The sequence below is a fragment of the Lithobates pipiens genome, unplaced genomic scaffold (genome assembly GCF_037356315.1).
Source record: "Lithobates pipiens isolate NorthernLeopardFrog02 unplaced genomic scaffold, aLitPip1_a1.2 Scaffold_13, whole genome shotgun sequence".
Taxonomy (NCBI): domain Eukaryota; kingdom Metazoa; phylum Chordata; class Amphibia; order Anura; family Ranidae; genus Lithobates; species Lithobates pipiens.
The window spans coordinates 270,248,820-270,266,739 of NW_027507718.1; the positions used below are offsets into that span (position 1 = coordinate 270,248,820).

The 17,920-nt window shown below is 38.6% G+C and overlaps 1 protein-coding gene across 2 annotated transcripts in view; it reads right to left on the minus strand.

Annotated features, from left to right (window-relative positions):
- Positions 1–17,920, minus strand: part of LOC143974850 (alcohol dehydrogenase 1-like) — a 60,654-nt gene continuing 42,734 nt past the window's right edge. For both annotated transcript variants that reach the window (XM_077476610.1, XM_077476609.1), the window contains exons 7-9: positions 13,818–13,953; positions 2,128–2,266; positions 1–181 (exon numbers count right to left, since the gene is read on the minus strand). In XM_077476610.1, the coding sequence (XP_077332736.1) occupies positions 157–181; positions 2,128–2,266; positions 13,818–13,953 (300 nt within the window). In that variant the 3' untranslated portion in view covers positions 1–156. The remainder of the gene's footprint in view (positions 182–2,127; positions 2,267–13,817; positions 13,954–17,920) is intronic.

Consider the following 17,920-nt stretch of genomic DNA (forward strand, 5'->3'; position numbering starts at 1 on the left):
CCCTTTTTAAAAGCCTTTTATTTTGGGTTGTGTCAAAGTAACTACATTGAACAAATCAGCAAAATCAGATTACATTAAAGCAAATATTGTCTCTTTCATATGTGCGAAACAAGTGTAAGCATTTGAAAGAACAGTTCTCCGGAAAAAGTCTTCAATTTAGAATAACAAGACTGTGCGAATGCTTAAAAAAGAAGAAAAATAAGTTAGAAAAGTGTATAATAATAATAATAATAATAATAAATAATAAAAAAAAAAATATATATATATATATATATATATATATATATATAGTATCTCACAAAAGTGAGTACACCCCTCACATTTTTGTAAATATTATATTATATCTTTTCATGTGAAAACACAGAAAAATTTACACTTTAGTAGAATGAATTGCTACTTTTATTTATATATATATATATATATATATATATATATATATATATATATATATATATATATATCAATGTTCTTATACTGTATATTCATATATATGATCCAAACTTTTACTTTCGTATCTATTAGATATAATTCAAGGTGGTATATGATGCTATATAATCTGGTTTTATATATTGGAAAGCAGGCCATATTATCATGAGTTCTAGTCAGATGAATGAATATGCCATTTGACATCTATAAGTAAATCTAATTTAAAGAGGAATCCACTGTAAAGTCACCATGTGGATAGTGTGATGCATGGTAATCTCACTCCTGCCCCATTATTATTTTTACTACTCATATTATAGCTTGAAAGAGCTAGTGAGTGTGGTAGTCTTATTCAGTGTTGTTTTACAAAAAAAAATACAGTTAGGCCAGATGGGGAAATAAGAATCGTATTTCTACTAGCATGTGCTTTCTACTATTGCCACTTAAGCCATCATGCATTCCCTTCATCTTCACCTTTCTTGCCAGTTACTTTAAAGCAAAATTTTACCCAAAAGGGAATTCCCGATTTATGTCCTCCTCATACTGTCCTCTATCATTTTGTAAACTTTTTATCTGGGAGGGTGGGGGCTTGGGGAACAGACAGGTATCTAGTTTTGTCAGGCTCCCATTTCTGCTGGAATCATCTCTAGGCAATTCCACGCAAAGTCCCAGTCCCATCAACCCCCCAGCCTCCTGAGATAGAGACACTGACTTAAAAAAATGATTTTGGCAGACTCAAGAACCTCTTTAAATAAAAAAGGACTATACAGGTAGTAAAGATGTAAATGGTCCAAGTGGATATGCTTATATTGGAGCAAAGGCACCCAAAATTTGCTAGCCTCTTTACCAAAGCCTCATACTTCCATCCTGAACATGGCTAAACAGGCTCATACAGCAGAATTAGGATGGAAATTGAGAACCATTGGAACCATGGCCAGGATCCTATTGGATGACTTTGTCCACATGGTGCCTGGTAGTAAATACCAGTGCTGCTGCCAAAGAGCTAGATAAAGACTTTATGGTGGCAGGGTGGGTTGTGAGTCAGACCTCTCCTGAGAATTTTTCAATCATGTAGCAGCAGTATAGCAAACTGAAAGAAATTGGTAAACATGGAAGGAGGAATCTAGAGACTGATAGACTACAGGATGGAAGTGTTGGTGCACCTAGGTACTTTCCTAATATGTTGTAAATAAATTGGCACAAATAAATATTTGTTGGCAATGTTAAAATGAATAAATGAATGTATTGTCTACTGTGAATGTATTTCTACATATGGCTCTGAAGTTTGTTTGAGTACATGGGTGTTAATCTCATATTTAGATGATTCATTTTATAGTCAGTGGTTTGCATGTATATCGCCACTTCTCTTGTTCTGTATGTTGAGTATGATTTTCAATATCTGTTCTAATTCCAAATACATTAACCTCACATAGCACTGTTTCTCTTGTTTTGTAAAAAAGTGTAATTTTCAGTATCTGTTCTTATTCTGTATTCAAGGATAATGTAACGTACCAATTCTATTGTTTCATATGCTGGGAGTATTCTTCCCAGTTCAGTATGTTTGGACAATGTATACTACCACATTTCTTCTTTTGAATGATGAGTACAATTCTCAGTATGCATTATTTTATATGCCAATGGATGCTACACCCTAAACAGACAGCACATTAAAAAATAATTGCATTTATTATTAGTAATACCAACCTTTTTCCAGCTCTCAGAAGTTCAAACCCTTCATTTATTTGGGTAAAAGGCAAAGTATGGGTCACTAAACCATCCAGGTCAAATTTGCCTGCCATGTAGTCAGAAAATAACTGAGGCACGGAGTCCAAACTTTTATAACCTGAAAAAGTCAGACTAGTTCAGTTTTGGCACAGTTAGATACAAAACATACACACATGTAAAAATACTACACATTAGGAATATATATACTGATATATATATATATATATATATATATATATATATATATATATATAAAGACTTGCAGGGCCGTCTTTAATATTGATTGGGCCTTGGGCAAAAATGTTCTTAGGGCCCCCCTCCCCCATTCAATTTTGCTCTCCACCTTCTCTGAGACATACAATAAATAGCAGCTAGACTTAAAATCAGTTTACTGTATCAGATCATTCAGCAAATGTGATTGGTTGCCAGAGGTTACAGCATATCATTACTGCTTACTGACTGGTTGCTAGAGGTTACATCACTCCTTAAGGCTCACTGATTAGTTGCTAGAGGTTAAAGCACATGATTTCTGCTTGTTGATTGGCTGCTAGAGATTACTGTGCAGTAATACTGCTCACTGGTTGCTAAAGGTTACAGCACATCATCTCCTCACTGCAGGGGGGCATGATATACCTATGAATGCTGCCTTATTTACATATCAATGCCATTGGCCTCAGCTATTTGCATATGCATGTCACTGCTATTTACATATGAATGCCGGTAATTTACATGTAAACACAGGGCCTACAGGTGAGTCATCTGTACACAACAATAGGTCAGAGCTGGGCAGCATTAGTACCAGCACTTCACACAGAGATATTGGGACACATCACAGGACTAAAACCTCAAGGGACAAGGGAATGTAAACTGGGATAGTTGGCAAGTATGAGGCAGCTGCTTTGGGCCCCACAACAATGACAGGGCCCAGGGCAGCTGCCCCTTTTGCCCTGCCTTAAAGACGGCCCTGAAGACTTGCTATATAGGATATTAAATGTACTGTTTGCTATGACAGTTCCTGCAAATGAAAATGTCTGAGTAAGAGGTGTGGTCTCTAAATTCCAGCTCCCCAAGCCTGTATGTATGCTGCAAGTGTGCTTTGGTTGTTGTACCATACCACACTATAAGGAGACATTTATCAAACAAATCACAAATTTAACCGCAAATATGTCAGTTAAAGCGGACCAACATAGGCGGTTTTAACCCTTTCTTCAGCCGCTAGGGGTTAACCTCCCTGGCGGTATGATTATTTCAGATTTTAGGTGCTGAAAGCGGTACCATTATTTTGCATGAAAATTTGGCATTTTATATTGTAGGCCTGTAATTCTTAGAAATAATTCACTTAAATCCATCCAAACAAGAGTCTAATAGACATCCCGGGTGTGATAAAATTTGAAATACGAAATCATAAATTATAATATAATATAATTTAATAAATAAGTATAAATAATTATAACAAATAATAATATAATAATAATAAAAATTATTCAATAATGTAATCAAATCAAAAACACTGAAATGTGCTGAGTTGCAGAATTGTCGCTGTCATTACTTTTAGTGTTTGATGACGAATTTCCCCACAAATTACTATCGCTCAGTTCTGCAAGTAATTCTAATTTACTATCCCTGTTTTCTAGCTGGTCTAAAATCACTTTTGATGTAAACTGACATTTTTTGGTTGCTATGGACAATCTCCAGTTTCCTGGCATAAAGAACAGTATTTATAATATAAAACTGCATGCAGGACACTGGACAAGCCACTAGGGACAAAGGGGATGTGTAATTATTGGATACATTACTGTAATCTGTAAGATTACAGTATACTGTATCTGTACCGTGTTTTTTACTTTTTGAATTTGGCTCCGAACTCCGTCCCCGTGCGTCGTAATGCTTGCAGGGAACAGAGCTCGGCACTGTGACAGATCAAGCGAGACACGGCGGCTCACTGATCACAGCGGGAAGACATCGCAGGATCCAGGGGACAAGATAAGTAAACCGTTACATGGATCCTGCGATGGGATCTCGAGTTTGACTCCGGAATATCGCTTATGGTACTTAAATCTCACCCCAAGCCAGACTCGGGAATACCGCCAGGGAGGCTACGAGCGCTCCGCTAGCGGCCAAAAAGCGCAGCTAAAAGACGGTATAGCGGCGCTTTACCACTAATGCGGCATGACCCCAGTGCGAAAATAGCCTTAAATGCTACTCTACTAATTTAGGATTACAAAGAGCAAGAATAAAAGTAACTCAATTGTGCATTTAGAAAAAGTAAATGTAGCCTAGAACAGAGGCGTTATACAATCATTTGGGATAAATAGTTATATGTTCTGGTTAATTTTTAGAATGGGATTAACTTTTGGCAACATTTTTAATATGTGGAAAGCCTCATTATAGTGGACGTTTGCCATGGTCAACAAGTACTGATAGTTTTAAAGGTCAACTTAGAAGCCATCTTGCCATTTTTTAAAAAACATAATGTTTCCATAGAGGTTAAAAGAGGTAATTATTGAAATTCAGTGTAATAAAAGGTAAACTACACTTTATCACTCCTGAACTCTGACTTCAAGTCCAAAACTTATAAAAGTATCAAAGTTTAATTCAAGCTCTTTTGATGGGAATAAATAGTAGGATATATTAAAATGATCACTTTTTTTTGGTGGGGGCAGGGGGATGCATTAAGGTAAAAGCACCGCTTTAATGTGTTAAGCATAGAACAAATACTAAATTCTGCAACTTATTTGTTGTCAGGTAAATTGGAAGAATAACACTGACCTATTGGCTCCTCTTATTCCCCCCATCACACATGCACACACACACACACACCTCCCCCCCCCCCCCACCGCCAGCTAACTGGCATTAGGAAAAAAATATTTATTATTAACTAAAGTGGCTTTACATATTCATCATTAAAAACCTGCCTTTCTTTCTTAATCCTGCAATGGGCTGTGTGCAGAGTAGCATGGTGCACACATGTCCCATCTACAAAAACTTCAACTTCCAGTATGTGTTATGCCGCCTACACACGACCGGACTTTCTAGCAGAAAAAGTCAGACGGAATCATTCCGTCATATATTACGATTGTGTGTGGGCTTCCTCTGACTTTATTCAAAATTCTGATGGACCTAGAAATAGAACATGTTCCAAATCTGTTCAACAGAATCAGTTTCTATCGGGAAAACTGTACGTCTGTATGCTGGTCCGACGGGCTAAATACGACGCAAGGGCTGCTATTGGCTACTGGCTATTGAACTTCCTTTTCTAGTCCCGTCGTACGCCATCACATTCAAAACGAACGGACTTTGGTCCTTTGGTGTGTGGGCAAGTCCGTTCGGTAAGAACTCCGTCTGGAAGACCGTCTGACCTTTTCTGCCAGAAAGTCCAGTTGTGTGTACATGGCATTACTGGGACAAGGGCAGTGAGTGTTACTAAGTTGTCTGAACTTTTATACATACTGTTGCTAGTAATCCCTAAAATGTAACCTTCCTTTTGAGCCAAGTTTGTAAACCAAAAATATAAGGAAAAGGGTGCTTGCAATATTTCTGGAACAGAAACAGATTGAGCTCGGCAATCTAGATTACAGATATTCTTGCAATATCTCGAGTAGTATGGAATTTCGTTTGAAATTTTTTTCATATATGTAACAATGATAAATCAGCACTGCATCATAATTTATGTAAGATCGTTGTTTTAAAAAAGTTGTAAGAAAAAAATACAAATTATTATTATAACCAGAATTTGTTATGCTCCCACTCACTCAAAGTTTTGATTTCCCCCACCCCACCGTGATGATAGTGAGGTCTGATGTACCCCAAACTATGAGGAGAGAATAAGAGCAGTAGAATTAAACACTGTCTTGTTTTTTTCTTAGAATATACAAGCTGGTAACAAATATGGTCAGATTTTAATCTCATGTCTGTGCCAGGCATTAGTGAAAAGTGACACATTTGATAAAACATGGTCCAGCTTAAGACACATATGTCAAAAAGCAAGGAAAGTTAAATATATGCAGACGTATCATAAACTGCCACTGGCCGACTCCTAGACTCCTAATAAGGCCCTGTTGTAAATGGTCTGCTGTAAACAGTCTAGTGAGCAGTGCACTTCTGTGATTCTGGTTTTTATCTTTACTGAATTTTCATACATAGTTACATAGTTAGCCAGGTTGAAAAAAGACACAAGTCCATCCAGTTCAACCTTAAAAACAAATAAATAAAATAAAAAATAATCGTACAATCCAGATACCCAATTTTATGCCCACAATTGATCCAGAGGAAGGCGAAAAAAAAACCCAGCAGAGCATGCTCCAATTTACTACAGCAGGGGAAAAAAATTCCTTCCTGATCCCCCAATAGGCGATCGGATTTTCCCTGGATCAACTTTACCTATGTTAGTACCTAGTTATATTATGTACCATCAGGAAAGTATCCAAGCCTTTCTTAAAGCAATCTACTGAACTGGCCAGAACCACCTCTGGTGGGAGTCTATTCCACATTTTCACTGCTCTAACTGTGAAGAAACCTTTCCGTACTTGAAGCTGAAATCTCTTTTCCTCTAGACGTAAAGAGTGCCCCCGTGTCCTCTGGGTTGACCGTACAGAGAACAACTCAACACCAAGTTCACTATATGGACCCCTAATATATTTGAACATGTTAATCATATCCCCCCTTAATCTCCTCTTCTCAAGAGTGAATAAATTTAGTTCCTCTAATCTCTCCTCATAGCTGAGTTCCTCCATGCCTCTTATCAGTTTGGTTGCCCTTCTCTGCACTTTCTCCAGTTCCCCGATATCCTTTTTGAGAACTGGTGCCCAAAACTGAACTGCATATTCCAGGTGAGGTCTTACTAATGATTTGAACAGGGGCAAAATTATATCTCTTTCTCTGGAGTCCATACCTCTCTTACATCTCATGCTCTTAGCTATAATTTATAGCCAAAGCCCTACTTCAGTGGAGATTTCTTCATAAAAAGTGATTACCTTAAAGTGGTATTAAACCCAAAAACAAAAAGCTTACCAATTTTTAGATTTGATGGCTACATTCGTTTTCTTTTTTTAGACTTTTTTCTTATATTTTCACCCGGTGATCTGGCCAGTAAGTCTGTTGTTTTTCAAAACAACAAGCTCTTTAGCAGACGCATCGGTTACAGGGATGAGACAAGCCATTTAACATTGGCAGGAGTGTGCACAGTGATCAGTTTTATTTATTTATGTAAAACCCTGATCCCAAAAGTAAAAAACTGTTTCTATAACTGCTTATAAGTAAAAGCTTGAGTATTAGTATTAGCTTGAGTTTGGCTTCGATTTGTTAGTGTATTTCAATCTAGACATGTGCATTCGTTTTCGTCCGAATGCATTTTCGTCCGAATTTCAGCTATTTTCGTTTTCGTTTTGACAAACGATAACGAAAGCACAAAATCCGAAAAACTAAAGATCCGACATAAATAAATGCTTTATTTTCGTTTTCATTGTTACAACAGTTCGATATAGAATAGGAGATTCGACATGACTCTGACAACAATCTGTGTCTATAGAACCTGTGGTCGAATGTGCCTAACCTTACCTCTATTAGTCCAAGATTATATAGAGAAAATATTCGACAGAGAAAAAAGATTTGACAGAGAGAAAAGATTCTGCAAGTTACTGTCCTAAAAAGTATTTGGGGACCGGGTCCTGCCCCAGGGGACATGTATCAATGCAAAAAAAAGTTTTAAAAACGGCCGTTTTTTCGGGAGCAGTGATTTTAATAATGATTAAAGTGAAACAATAAAAGTGTAATATTCCTTTAAATTTCGTAGGGGGGGGGGGTTGTCTATAGTATGCCTGTGAAGGGGCGCATGTTTCCCGTGCTTAGAACTGTCCCTGCACAAAGTGTCATTTATGCAGGAAAAAAAGTCCTTTAAAATCACTCGCAGCTATTATGAATTGTCAGCTCCGTAATACAGAGAACACTCATTGAAAGTCATTGATAAAAAAATAAATAAATAAATAAATAAAAAGCGTGGGGGTCCCCCAAATTCAATTACCAGGCCCTTCAGGTCTGGTATGGATATTAAGGGGAACCCTGCCTCAAATTTAAGAAAAAATTTGACGTGGGGTTCCCCCTAAATATCCATAACCAGACCCTTCAGGTCTGGTATGGATATTAAGGGGAACCCCGCGTCAAATTTAAAAATAAATTGACGTGGGGTTCCCCCTAAAAATCCATACCAGACCCTTTATCCGAGCACGCAACCTGGCAGGCCGCAGGAAAAGAGGGGGGGACGAGAGCGCGGCCCCCCCTCCCTCCTGAACCGTACCAGGCCACATGCCCTCAACATTAGGAGGATGCTTTGGGGGTCTGTGACCCCTCAAAGCACCTTGTCCCCATGTTGATGAGGACAAGGGCCTCATCCCCACAACCCTGGCCGGTGGTTGTGGAGGTCTGCGGGCGGGGGGCTTATCAGAATCTGGAAGCCCGCTTTAACAAGGGGACCCCCAGATCCCGGCCCCCCCCCTGTTTGAAATGGTAAGGGGGTACAAAAGTACCCCTACCATTTCACAAAGAAAGTGTAAAAAATGGTTAAATAAAACAAACACTTTTGAAAAATTCCTTTATTAAAAATAAAAAAATAAAAAAAAGATTCCAGCGGCGGTAATCCACTCTTGCTATCCAGCGATGGACGGTCATCTCTCCAGCGATGGCTCATCTCATCCAGCGCAGCGAATCCATCCTTCTTCTGTCTCCGTGGAGGAGACACTGCAGGCATTCCGGCGGCTGACGTTTCTTATATACGGAGGGCGGGGCCACCCGTCACCTGACCCCGCCCCCCTCTGACGCAAGGGGAAACCCGGGGTTCCCTGTGACGTATGGGTGACCCCGCACCCCTCTGATGTAACACAGGCAGGTTTCCGTTACATCAGAGGGGGGCGGGGTCACCCATACGTCACGGGGAACCCCGGGTTTCCCCTTGCATCAGAGAAGGGGCAGGGTCAAAGTGACGGGTGGCCCCGCCCTCCGTATATAAGAAACGTCAGCCGCCGGAATGCCTGCAGTGTCTCCTCCACGGAGACAGAAGAAGGATGTATTCGCTGCGCTGGATGAGATGAGCCATCGCTGGAGAGATGACCGTCCGACGCTGGATAGCAAGAGTGGATTACCGCCGCTGGAATCTTTTTTTTATTTTTTTATTTTTAATAAAGGAATTTTTCAAAAGTGTGTTTGTTTTATTTAACCATTTTTTACACTTTCTTTGTGAAATGGTAGGGGTACTTTTGTACCCCCTTACCATTTCAAACAGGGGGGGGCCGGGATCTGGGGGTCCCCTTGTTAAAGGGGGCTTCAAGATTCTGATAAGCTTCCCGCCCGCAGACCTCCACAACCACCGGCCAGGGTTGTGGGGATGAGGCCCTTGTCCTCATCAACATGGGGACAAGGTGCTTTGAGGGGTCACAGACCCCCAAAGCATCCTCCCAATGTTGAGGGCATGTGGCCTGGTACGGTTCAGGAGGGAGGGGGGCCGCTCTCTCGTCCCCCCCTCTTTTCCTGCGGCCTGCCAGGTTGCGTGCTCGGATAAAGGGTCTGGTATGGATTTTTAGGGGGAACCCCACGTCAATTTTTTTTAAATTTGACGCGGGGATCCCCTTAATATCCATACCAGACCTGAAGGGTCTGGTTATGGATATTTAGGGGGAACCCAACGTCAAATTTTTTCTTAAATTTGAGGCAGGGTTCCCCTTAATATCCATACCAGACCTGAAGGGCCTGGTAATTGAATTTGGGGGACCCCCACGCTTTTTTTTTAATTTTTTTTTTTTTTTTTTTATCAATGGCTTTCAATGAGTGTTCTCTGTATTACGGAGCCGACAATTCATAATAGCTGCGAGTGATTTTAAAGGACTTTTTTTCCTGCATAAATGACACTTTGTGCAGGGACAGTTCTAAGCACCAGAAACATGCGCCCCTTCACAGGCATACTATAGACACCCCCCAGCTACGAAATTTAAAGGAATATTACACTTTTATTGTTTCACTTTAATCATTATTAAAATCACTGCTCCCGAAAAAACTTCAGTTTTTAAAACTTTTTTTTGCATTGATACATGTCCCCTGGGGCAGGACCCGGGTCCCCAAACACTTTTTAGGACAGTAACTTGCAAATTAGCCTTTAAAATTAGCACTTTAGATTTTGAACGTTGGAGTCCCATAGACTTTAATAGGGTTCTAAAGTATGCTATATACTAGCTCCGTCGAATCTTCTTTATACATTCGACAGACACCATAAGCCTTCAAAGACAGATTCGACCGTAATTCATGTGGATTTTCGGACTAATGCAATTTTTGAACGAAAAACGAAATAAATAAAAACGAATTTCGGGAGTAACTAAATAAATTAAGTTTTTGGACGAAAACGAAATTCCGAAACGAAATATTTTACTCTGCACATGTCTATTTCAATCTACTAGTCCATATAACACTACCCTTCCCCCAGACTGACATTGTTGCTTTCCAAAGGTGCCCCCTGTTCTCCTTCATCCAGAGTAGGGGCACTCTAATACAGGAAGTGTGTTACTGGCCATATCACCAGGTAAAAACAGAGGGAAACAAGCCTAAAAAAGAAAACAAATGTAACCATCACATCTAATGATTGGTAAATTTCAATATATTACATTTGTGTTTTTTTTTTTCAATACCATTTTCATTGATAAGCAGTTTCCAATCAGCTAGACACCAAACAACCCTAATTTACAAGGTCCAGAAGACAAATAAGACCTCTTAAGAAAAATATACATAAGAGCTACCGTATATTATATTCATATACGGTATATTATATTCAGTATCTAAGAAATAGTATTTTCATTGTATGAAAAATATGCTGGATGTCAGATTGCGACAAGATTATGTCAGATTGTTGTTTTATGGAAATATAAATGTATTCAGTATAATTAGCATTAATGATGTGTCTGTTTTGTTGAGTAGAGTTAGTTCTGAATCACCCTCTCCATTGACAAGTGAAGCTGTTGCAATTGGCAGTTCTGGCTCTGGTTTTTACCATCGCAACTACCATCTTGCTGACCAGATTGGCCTTACTCAGCAAGTGATCCAAACTCTGCACTAAACCAAAAACCAGACTGATTGCATTCATTTTTAAACCCTTTTAGTTTACTGTTGCTTATGTATGTTTTGTAATATATTTTCTGTAAATGTGTGCTGCACCATTTTTCTCTTCTTATAGTTAAAATGATATTTAACCACTTAATGACCAGGCCTATTTTTCAGACTCTGTTTTTACAAGTTAAAATAATTTTTTTTGCTAAAAAATTACTTAGAACCCCCAAACATTATATATATTATATATATTACATATATATATATATATATATATATATATATATATATATATATATACATAAAACACCCTAGTGAATAAAATGGCAATCGTTGAAATACTTTATGTCACACCGCATTTGCACAGCGGACAGCGGTCTTACAAGCGCATTTTTTGGGGAAAGAATTTTTTTGACTTAAGAAATAAGACAGCAGTAAAGTTAGCCTAATTTTTTTTTCATATTGTGAAAGATAATGTTATGCCGAGTAAATTGATAACAAACATCTCACATTTCGAAATTGCACCCGCTCGTGGAATGGCGACAAACTTTTACCCTTAAAAATCTCCATAGGCGACATTTAAAAATATCTACAGGTTACATGTTTAGAGTTAGAGGTTTAGTGCTAGAATTATTGCTCTAACAATCGTGGTGATACCTCACATGCATTCGCTTCTGTTCGCAAAATCACCGGGACAGGGAGCTTTAAATTATTTTATTTTTTCTTATTTTTTTTACTTTTTATTTTTTATTTTCACTCTGTCTTTTAAAAAAAAAAAATTTGGGTCACTTTTATTCCTATTACAAAGAATGTAAAGAATGACAGGACCTCTTTAAATATGAGATCGAGTGGAAGGAAAATGATGAATGGTTTTCAATTTTTTTTTACAAATAAATATCTGCATTTGTATTCAGCCCCCTTTAATCTGATACCCCTAACTAAAAGCGAACAGAACCAATTGCCTTCAGAGGTCATCTAATTAGTCAATAGCATTCTACTGTGTTTAATTTAATCTCAGTATAAATACAGCTGTTCTGTGAAGCCCTCAGAGATTTGTTAGAGAACCTTAGTGAACAAACAGCATCATGAAGACCAAGGAACACACCAGACAGATCAGGGGTAACGTTTTGGAGAAGTTTAAAGAAGAATTAGGTTATAAAAAAATAACCCAAGCTTTGAACATCTCACGGAGCACTGTTCAATCCATCATCTTAAAATGGAAAAAGTATGGCACAACTGCAAACCTACCAAGAAATGGGCATCCACCTAAAATTACAGTCCAGGCAAGGAGAGCATTAATCAGAGATGCAGCCAAGACGCCCATGGTAACTCTGGAGGAGCTGCAGATATTCACAACTCAGATGGGAGAATCTGTCCACAGGACAACTATTATTCATGTACTCCACAAATCTGGCCTTTATGGAATAGTGGCAAGAAGAAAGCCATTGTTGAAAGAAAGCCATTAGAAGTCCTGTTTGCATTTTGCAAGAAGCAAACATGTGGAAGAAGGTGCTCTGGTCAGATGAAACCAAAATTAAACTTTTTGGCCTAAAAGCAAAACGCTATGTGTGGCAGAAAACTAACACTGCACATCACCCTGAAAACACCATCCCCACTGTATAACATGATGGTGGCAGCATCATGTTGTGGGGATGCTTTTCTTCAGCAAAAAATGGGGGAAGCTGCTCAGAGTTGATGGGGAGGTGGATGGAGCCAAATACAGGGCAATGACTTGAGACTGGGGTGGAGGTTCACTGTCCATAGGGACAATAACCCTAAACATAAAGCCAGAGTAAAGCCATATGGTTTAGATCAAAGCAAATCCATGTGTTAGAATGGCCCAAAGTCCAGACCTAAATACAATTGAGAATCTGTGGCAAGACTTAAAAATTGCAGTTCACAGACACTTTCCATCCAATCTGAGCTTGAGCTATTTTGCAAAGAAGAATGCAAAAAAAGTTACATACCCAAAAAAACCTGCAGCTTTAATTGCAGCGAAAGATGGTTCTACAAAGTATTGACTCAGGGGAGCTGAATACAAATAAAATCCACACATTTCACATATTTATTTGTAAAAAATTTAGAAATGTATCATTTTCCTTCCACTGCACAATTATGTCCCACTCTGTGTTGGTCTATCACATAAAATCCCAATAATATATATTTACAGTTTTGGTTGTAACTTGGCAAAATTTAGAAAATTTCAAGGGGTATGAATACTTTTTCAAGGGACCGTATATGGCCATAAAATCAATCAACAAATGAAGAATTGATGCCTGTTTGGTGTAATCTTGCTAAAGAACCAATAATGCATTTTGTACTCTACGTAGTACATATAGTACACTTTTACGTAGTACACCTGTTGCATTCTTATGCTTTAAATGACAATCCTTGTGCCAATCGTAGGGGATTCTTGCCTTATGTAAGCAGTCTTGCCAGGGCCAATGAGCTTGTTGAATTACTTTATACTTCTTATTACAAAGGAATCAGCGCTGAAGTACCAGTACCTTTTTGAAACCTTCAAAGTATTTCTGTCATTTAATACAGTGCAAAACAATGACAAATAGGTGTCTTATAGTAGAATGTACCTCCATATATACTGCCTTTCCATGTACGTCCTGTGAGAAGCAGAAGAGGATCAAATGTGATCTTTGCATCCTGGGGAGCTACTCCTATTATCACACTGGTTCCATATCCTGGATGAGTACACTCCAGTGCTGCTTTCTAGTACCAAAGGAAAAAAAAAAAAAAAGAAAACAGGCTGAGAATGTACATGACTTTGAAATAACTTAAGTACCTATAAATTACTTTTACCAACATAGGTGTCATAGGAGTTATAAAAATACAAAAAATGTAAAATGGTGAAATGACAGACCCTCAAAGATTTGTATGTTCCAGACATTTACATACCCAAGCATGTTCATATCTTCCAAGCATGTATGTAACTTTCTCTGCAGTGAAAATATAGGAAAGCATGCTGCAACAAAATACTCAAAATGGCCTAATCAGCATTGTCTTTATAAAACTCTTATTAATTCTCATACTCTGCTAATCTCATGATGACAGGTGTATAACATGTATGCACCAATACCTTACAACATGTTCATTCTGTTTTTTCATTTTTTCCAATTAAGCAGTTCATTGGGCAGTAACCTATACTAACTGATTTGAATTAAAATCTCAACAACCTCTAGAATTTATTGTACTTTTCTTATTGTCATTGCACCATGCTCCGTTTTAACAAACAAAACTTACTGAGATCAATTCACAACAGAATGAGGTATATGATATTTTTATTACTGAGATTATTTTTATTTTATTACTGAGTTATTTTTACTAATTTTAGCAACCAAAACAAGTTTATTCAGTCCATTTAAACTTTTGTCACACTGATCTACTGAATTTACAACCCATGTTATCAGTGGCGGCTGGTGAAGTTTTAAGATGGGGGGGTGACAGACCCCGCCCTTCCTTGTTGACCCCTCACACTTTTTACAAGCTACACCCCTTATAGAATCCACCCACTCCGTCTCCTGTGTACATCATATACCAGGCTGTACATTATACACAGGGCTTTGTACATCATATACCAGGCTGGACATTATGCACAGGGCTTTGTACATCATATACCAAGCTGTACATTATACACAGGCCTCTGTACATCATATATATCTTCATAGTCTTCATATATATATATATATATATATATATATATATATATATATATATATATATATATATATATATATGAAGACTAGCAGCAGTTCCATCCATCAAATCCTTAAATCGGTGCAAAGATTGGACAGATCTAAAAAAATTGGGGGCACCTACCTAAAATAGTGAGGTAAATCTCAAATACTCCGCACTAGTAGTAGACATTATCTAGACACAGATAAATGTGCAGACACAGGCATCACAGCAAAGTAAAAAAAATACTTAGTTGAGGGGCAGAGAGGTAGGTCATGTGCAGCATTTATAGAGGAATAAAAAATCTAGGATTGGTCCAAGAAGGATGTGTTATACAGGAACATGCACCTTGCACAATACATGTGAATATCTATATGCTACTTCTAATATCTTTGTGAAGTAGGAGGTGTCACATCTTTCTTATAAGATAAAGGAAACATAACTATTTATTAATAATTTACTTTATGTATAATACTGTATATATACACTGTATATCTATCTAGTCAACATTAGAAGAGTCAAATCACTTGAAATATTGCATATATTATAATCTTTATAATAAAAAGATTATTTTACTGTAAAAACTGACATTTTCCTTTGTCCCCAACTGAGATTAGACAAAAGAAAAAAAAGTGGGTTTAACTATATATGATCTGAACTGCACAGTAATAAATCTGGCATATAACTGCAGCTTAACCACATGCCGACCGGGCCATAGCTGAAAGACGGCTACAGCCCGGTCGGCTTATTCTGGGAGGGCGTCCATGGACGTCCTCCCAGAATCTTGCTCCAGCGCTCCCCCGGAAACATCCGTGATGGAGCGGCTGTTTACCACATGATCACTCTGTCAAATGATGGAGCGATCACTTGTAAACAAACTGGTGTCACATCATGACGCCGGTTCCTCCCTCCCCTCTCTGTACCGATCGGTGGGCTGGATGTGAAGTGCCCACAGCGCTGCTCAGTGCCAATAATCTGCAGTACTCTGCCCATACTGTGCAATAATCTGCAACACTGTGCAATACTCTGCCAATACTCTGCAATACTGTGCAATACTCTGCAACACTGTGCAATACTCTGCCAATACTCTGAAACACTGCAATATTCTGCAATAATCTGTCAATACTCTGTCAATACTCGACCAATAATTGTCAATACTCTGCAATAAGTTCTAAAAGAAACAAAGAATTTATTTTTTTACCGAATTTTCAGTCTTTTTTGATTAATAGCGCAAAAAATAAAAACCCAGCGGTGATTAAATACCACCAAAAGAAAGCTCTATTTGTGTGAAAAAAAGGACAAAAATTTCATATGGGTATAGTATTACATGACTGAGTAATTGTCATTCAAAATGTGAAAGCCCCGAAAGCTGAACACTGGTTAGGAAGGGGGTTTAAGTGCCCAGTGGTCAGGTCCTTATGACTAAGCCCTTGTACACATGGTCGGAGAATCCGTCGGAATGTGTCCTATCGGACCGTGTTGTGGGATAATCTGACTGTGTGTGGTATGCATCGGACTGATTCCGTCGGAATATCCGTCGGACCCAATTTTCCAACTTGTTGGAAATATTTTCCGAACAAATGGTTCGATCGGACATACTCCGATCATGTGTAGAGAATTTTGATTGGACCAAGTGCCACGCATGCTCAGATCAAATTCCTACATCAAAGCTATTGGCTACTAGCCTGAACGTAGTCTCATCGTAACGAAATTACGTCACCACGATCTGAATCATCTGACAACAGCACCGTGATAGAGAGCACTGACATCAGCAGCGTGACATAAAGCACTAACACCAGTACCGTGATATACAGCACTGACAGCAGCACCGTGATAGAGAGCACTGACATCAGCACCGTGATATACAGTTAAATCAGGAATTTTAACCGCGCTCACACTTACAGAAAATCTTAATAAAAAATGCCTAAAACCTATAAACAAAATAATATATATACACCATAAATAGTCAGAAATTATAGTGCCAAAATACAAATAAGTGAATAAATAAAATTATACTCTATGACTTTAAACTCATACAGTAATAAAGTGTACAAAAAAAAATTATAAGGTGCTCGGAAAATGTATATAAGCAACAGTTCCTCATAAAGATATGATCATGAGCATACAGTAATAAAGTGCACAGAATTTGTGTAAACAATCACAGATATTGTAAATAGAGTGCTCAAAAATTATATATAAGAAACAGTTCCTCATAGAGATGTAATCGTGGGCATAGCAGTCCAATAAACGAAAATGTTTATTTCCAAAGAAATCCTATGCAGGTGCAAAAGAGAGGGTTTCCTTCACCAACACCGTGCTGATAAATGGTAAAGATGCGCGCTTACCAAATCTCAGAATCAGAAAGGCATTTGTTATCAGAAATCTTAGGGGTCATCGCACTGGAGCATCAACTCGTTTTCACGTAGTTGGACCGTTCATAAAAGGCAAGCAAATCTCCCATAGCGTAAATCCGTAAACAAAATCTTTTATTCCATAATAAAAAACATACTCACAAACATAAAGGTCAAATCAGCGTTAAAAAAGCCGGCCGGCAAAGCGAACGCCCAAATGTCACGTGATTTGCGTCAAGCAGGGTGGTCTTGACGTGCTTGACGCAAATCACGTGCCATCACTAGACACGTCATCATCGACGTCACCTTCCCCCCCGCTATAAGTAGAGATCTCGGAATAGGCAGCAACAGCGGGGACCAACCTCCTCCTTGGGCTGATCTGGGTACTGTCGTCAGACTGCTGAGTGGCGGTTGTTGCTACCTCCTCTTCCTGATCCAATACCAAGAGTGGCTGCGCATCAGAAATGTCTTGATATGGATCTGAAAATAATTCCTGTGACTCAAGCGGAAGGTATGTGGTGGTGGTGGTGTTGTTGATGGTAGTGTCTTTGGGGGTGCACATAGCAGAGAGTGAAGAAGAGGGTGCAGATCGAGAGGATGAGGAGGGTGCAGAAGAGTAAGGCTGAGTGAGCCACTCAACCAAGTCTGGTGCG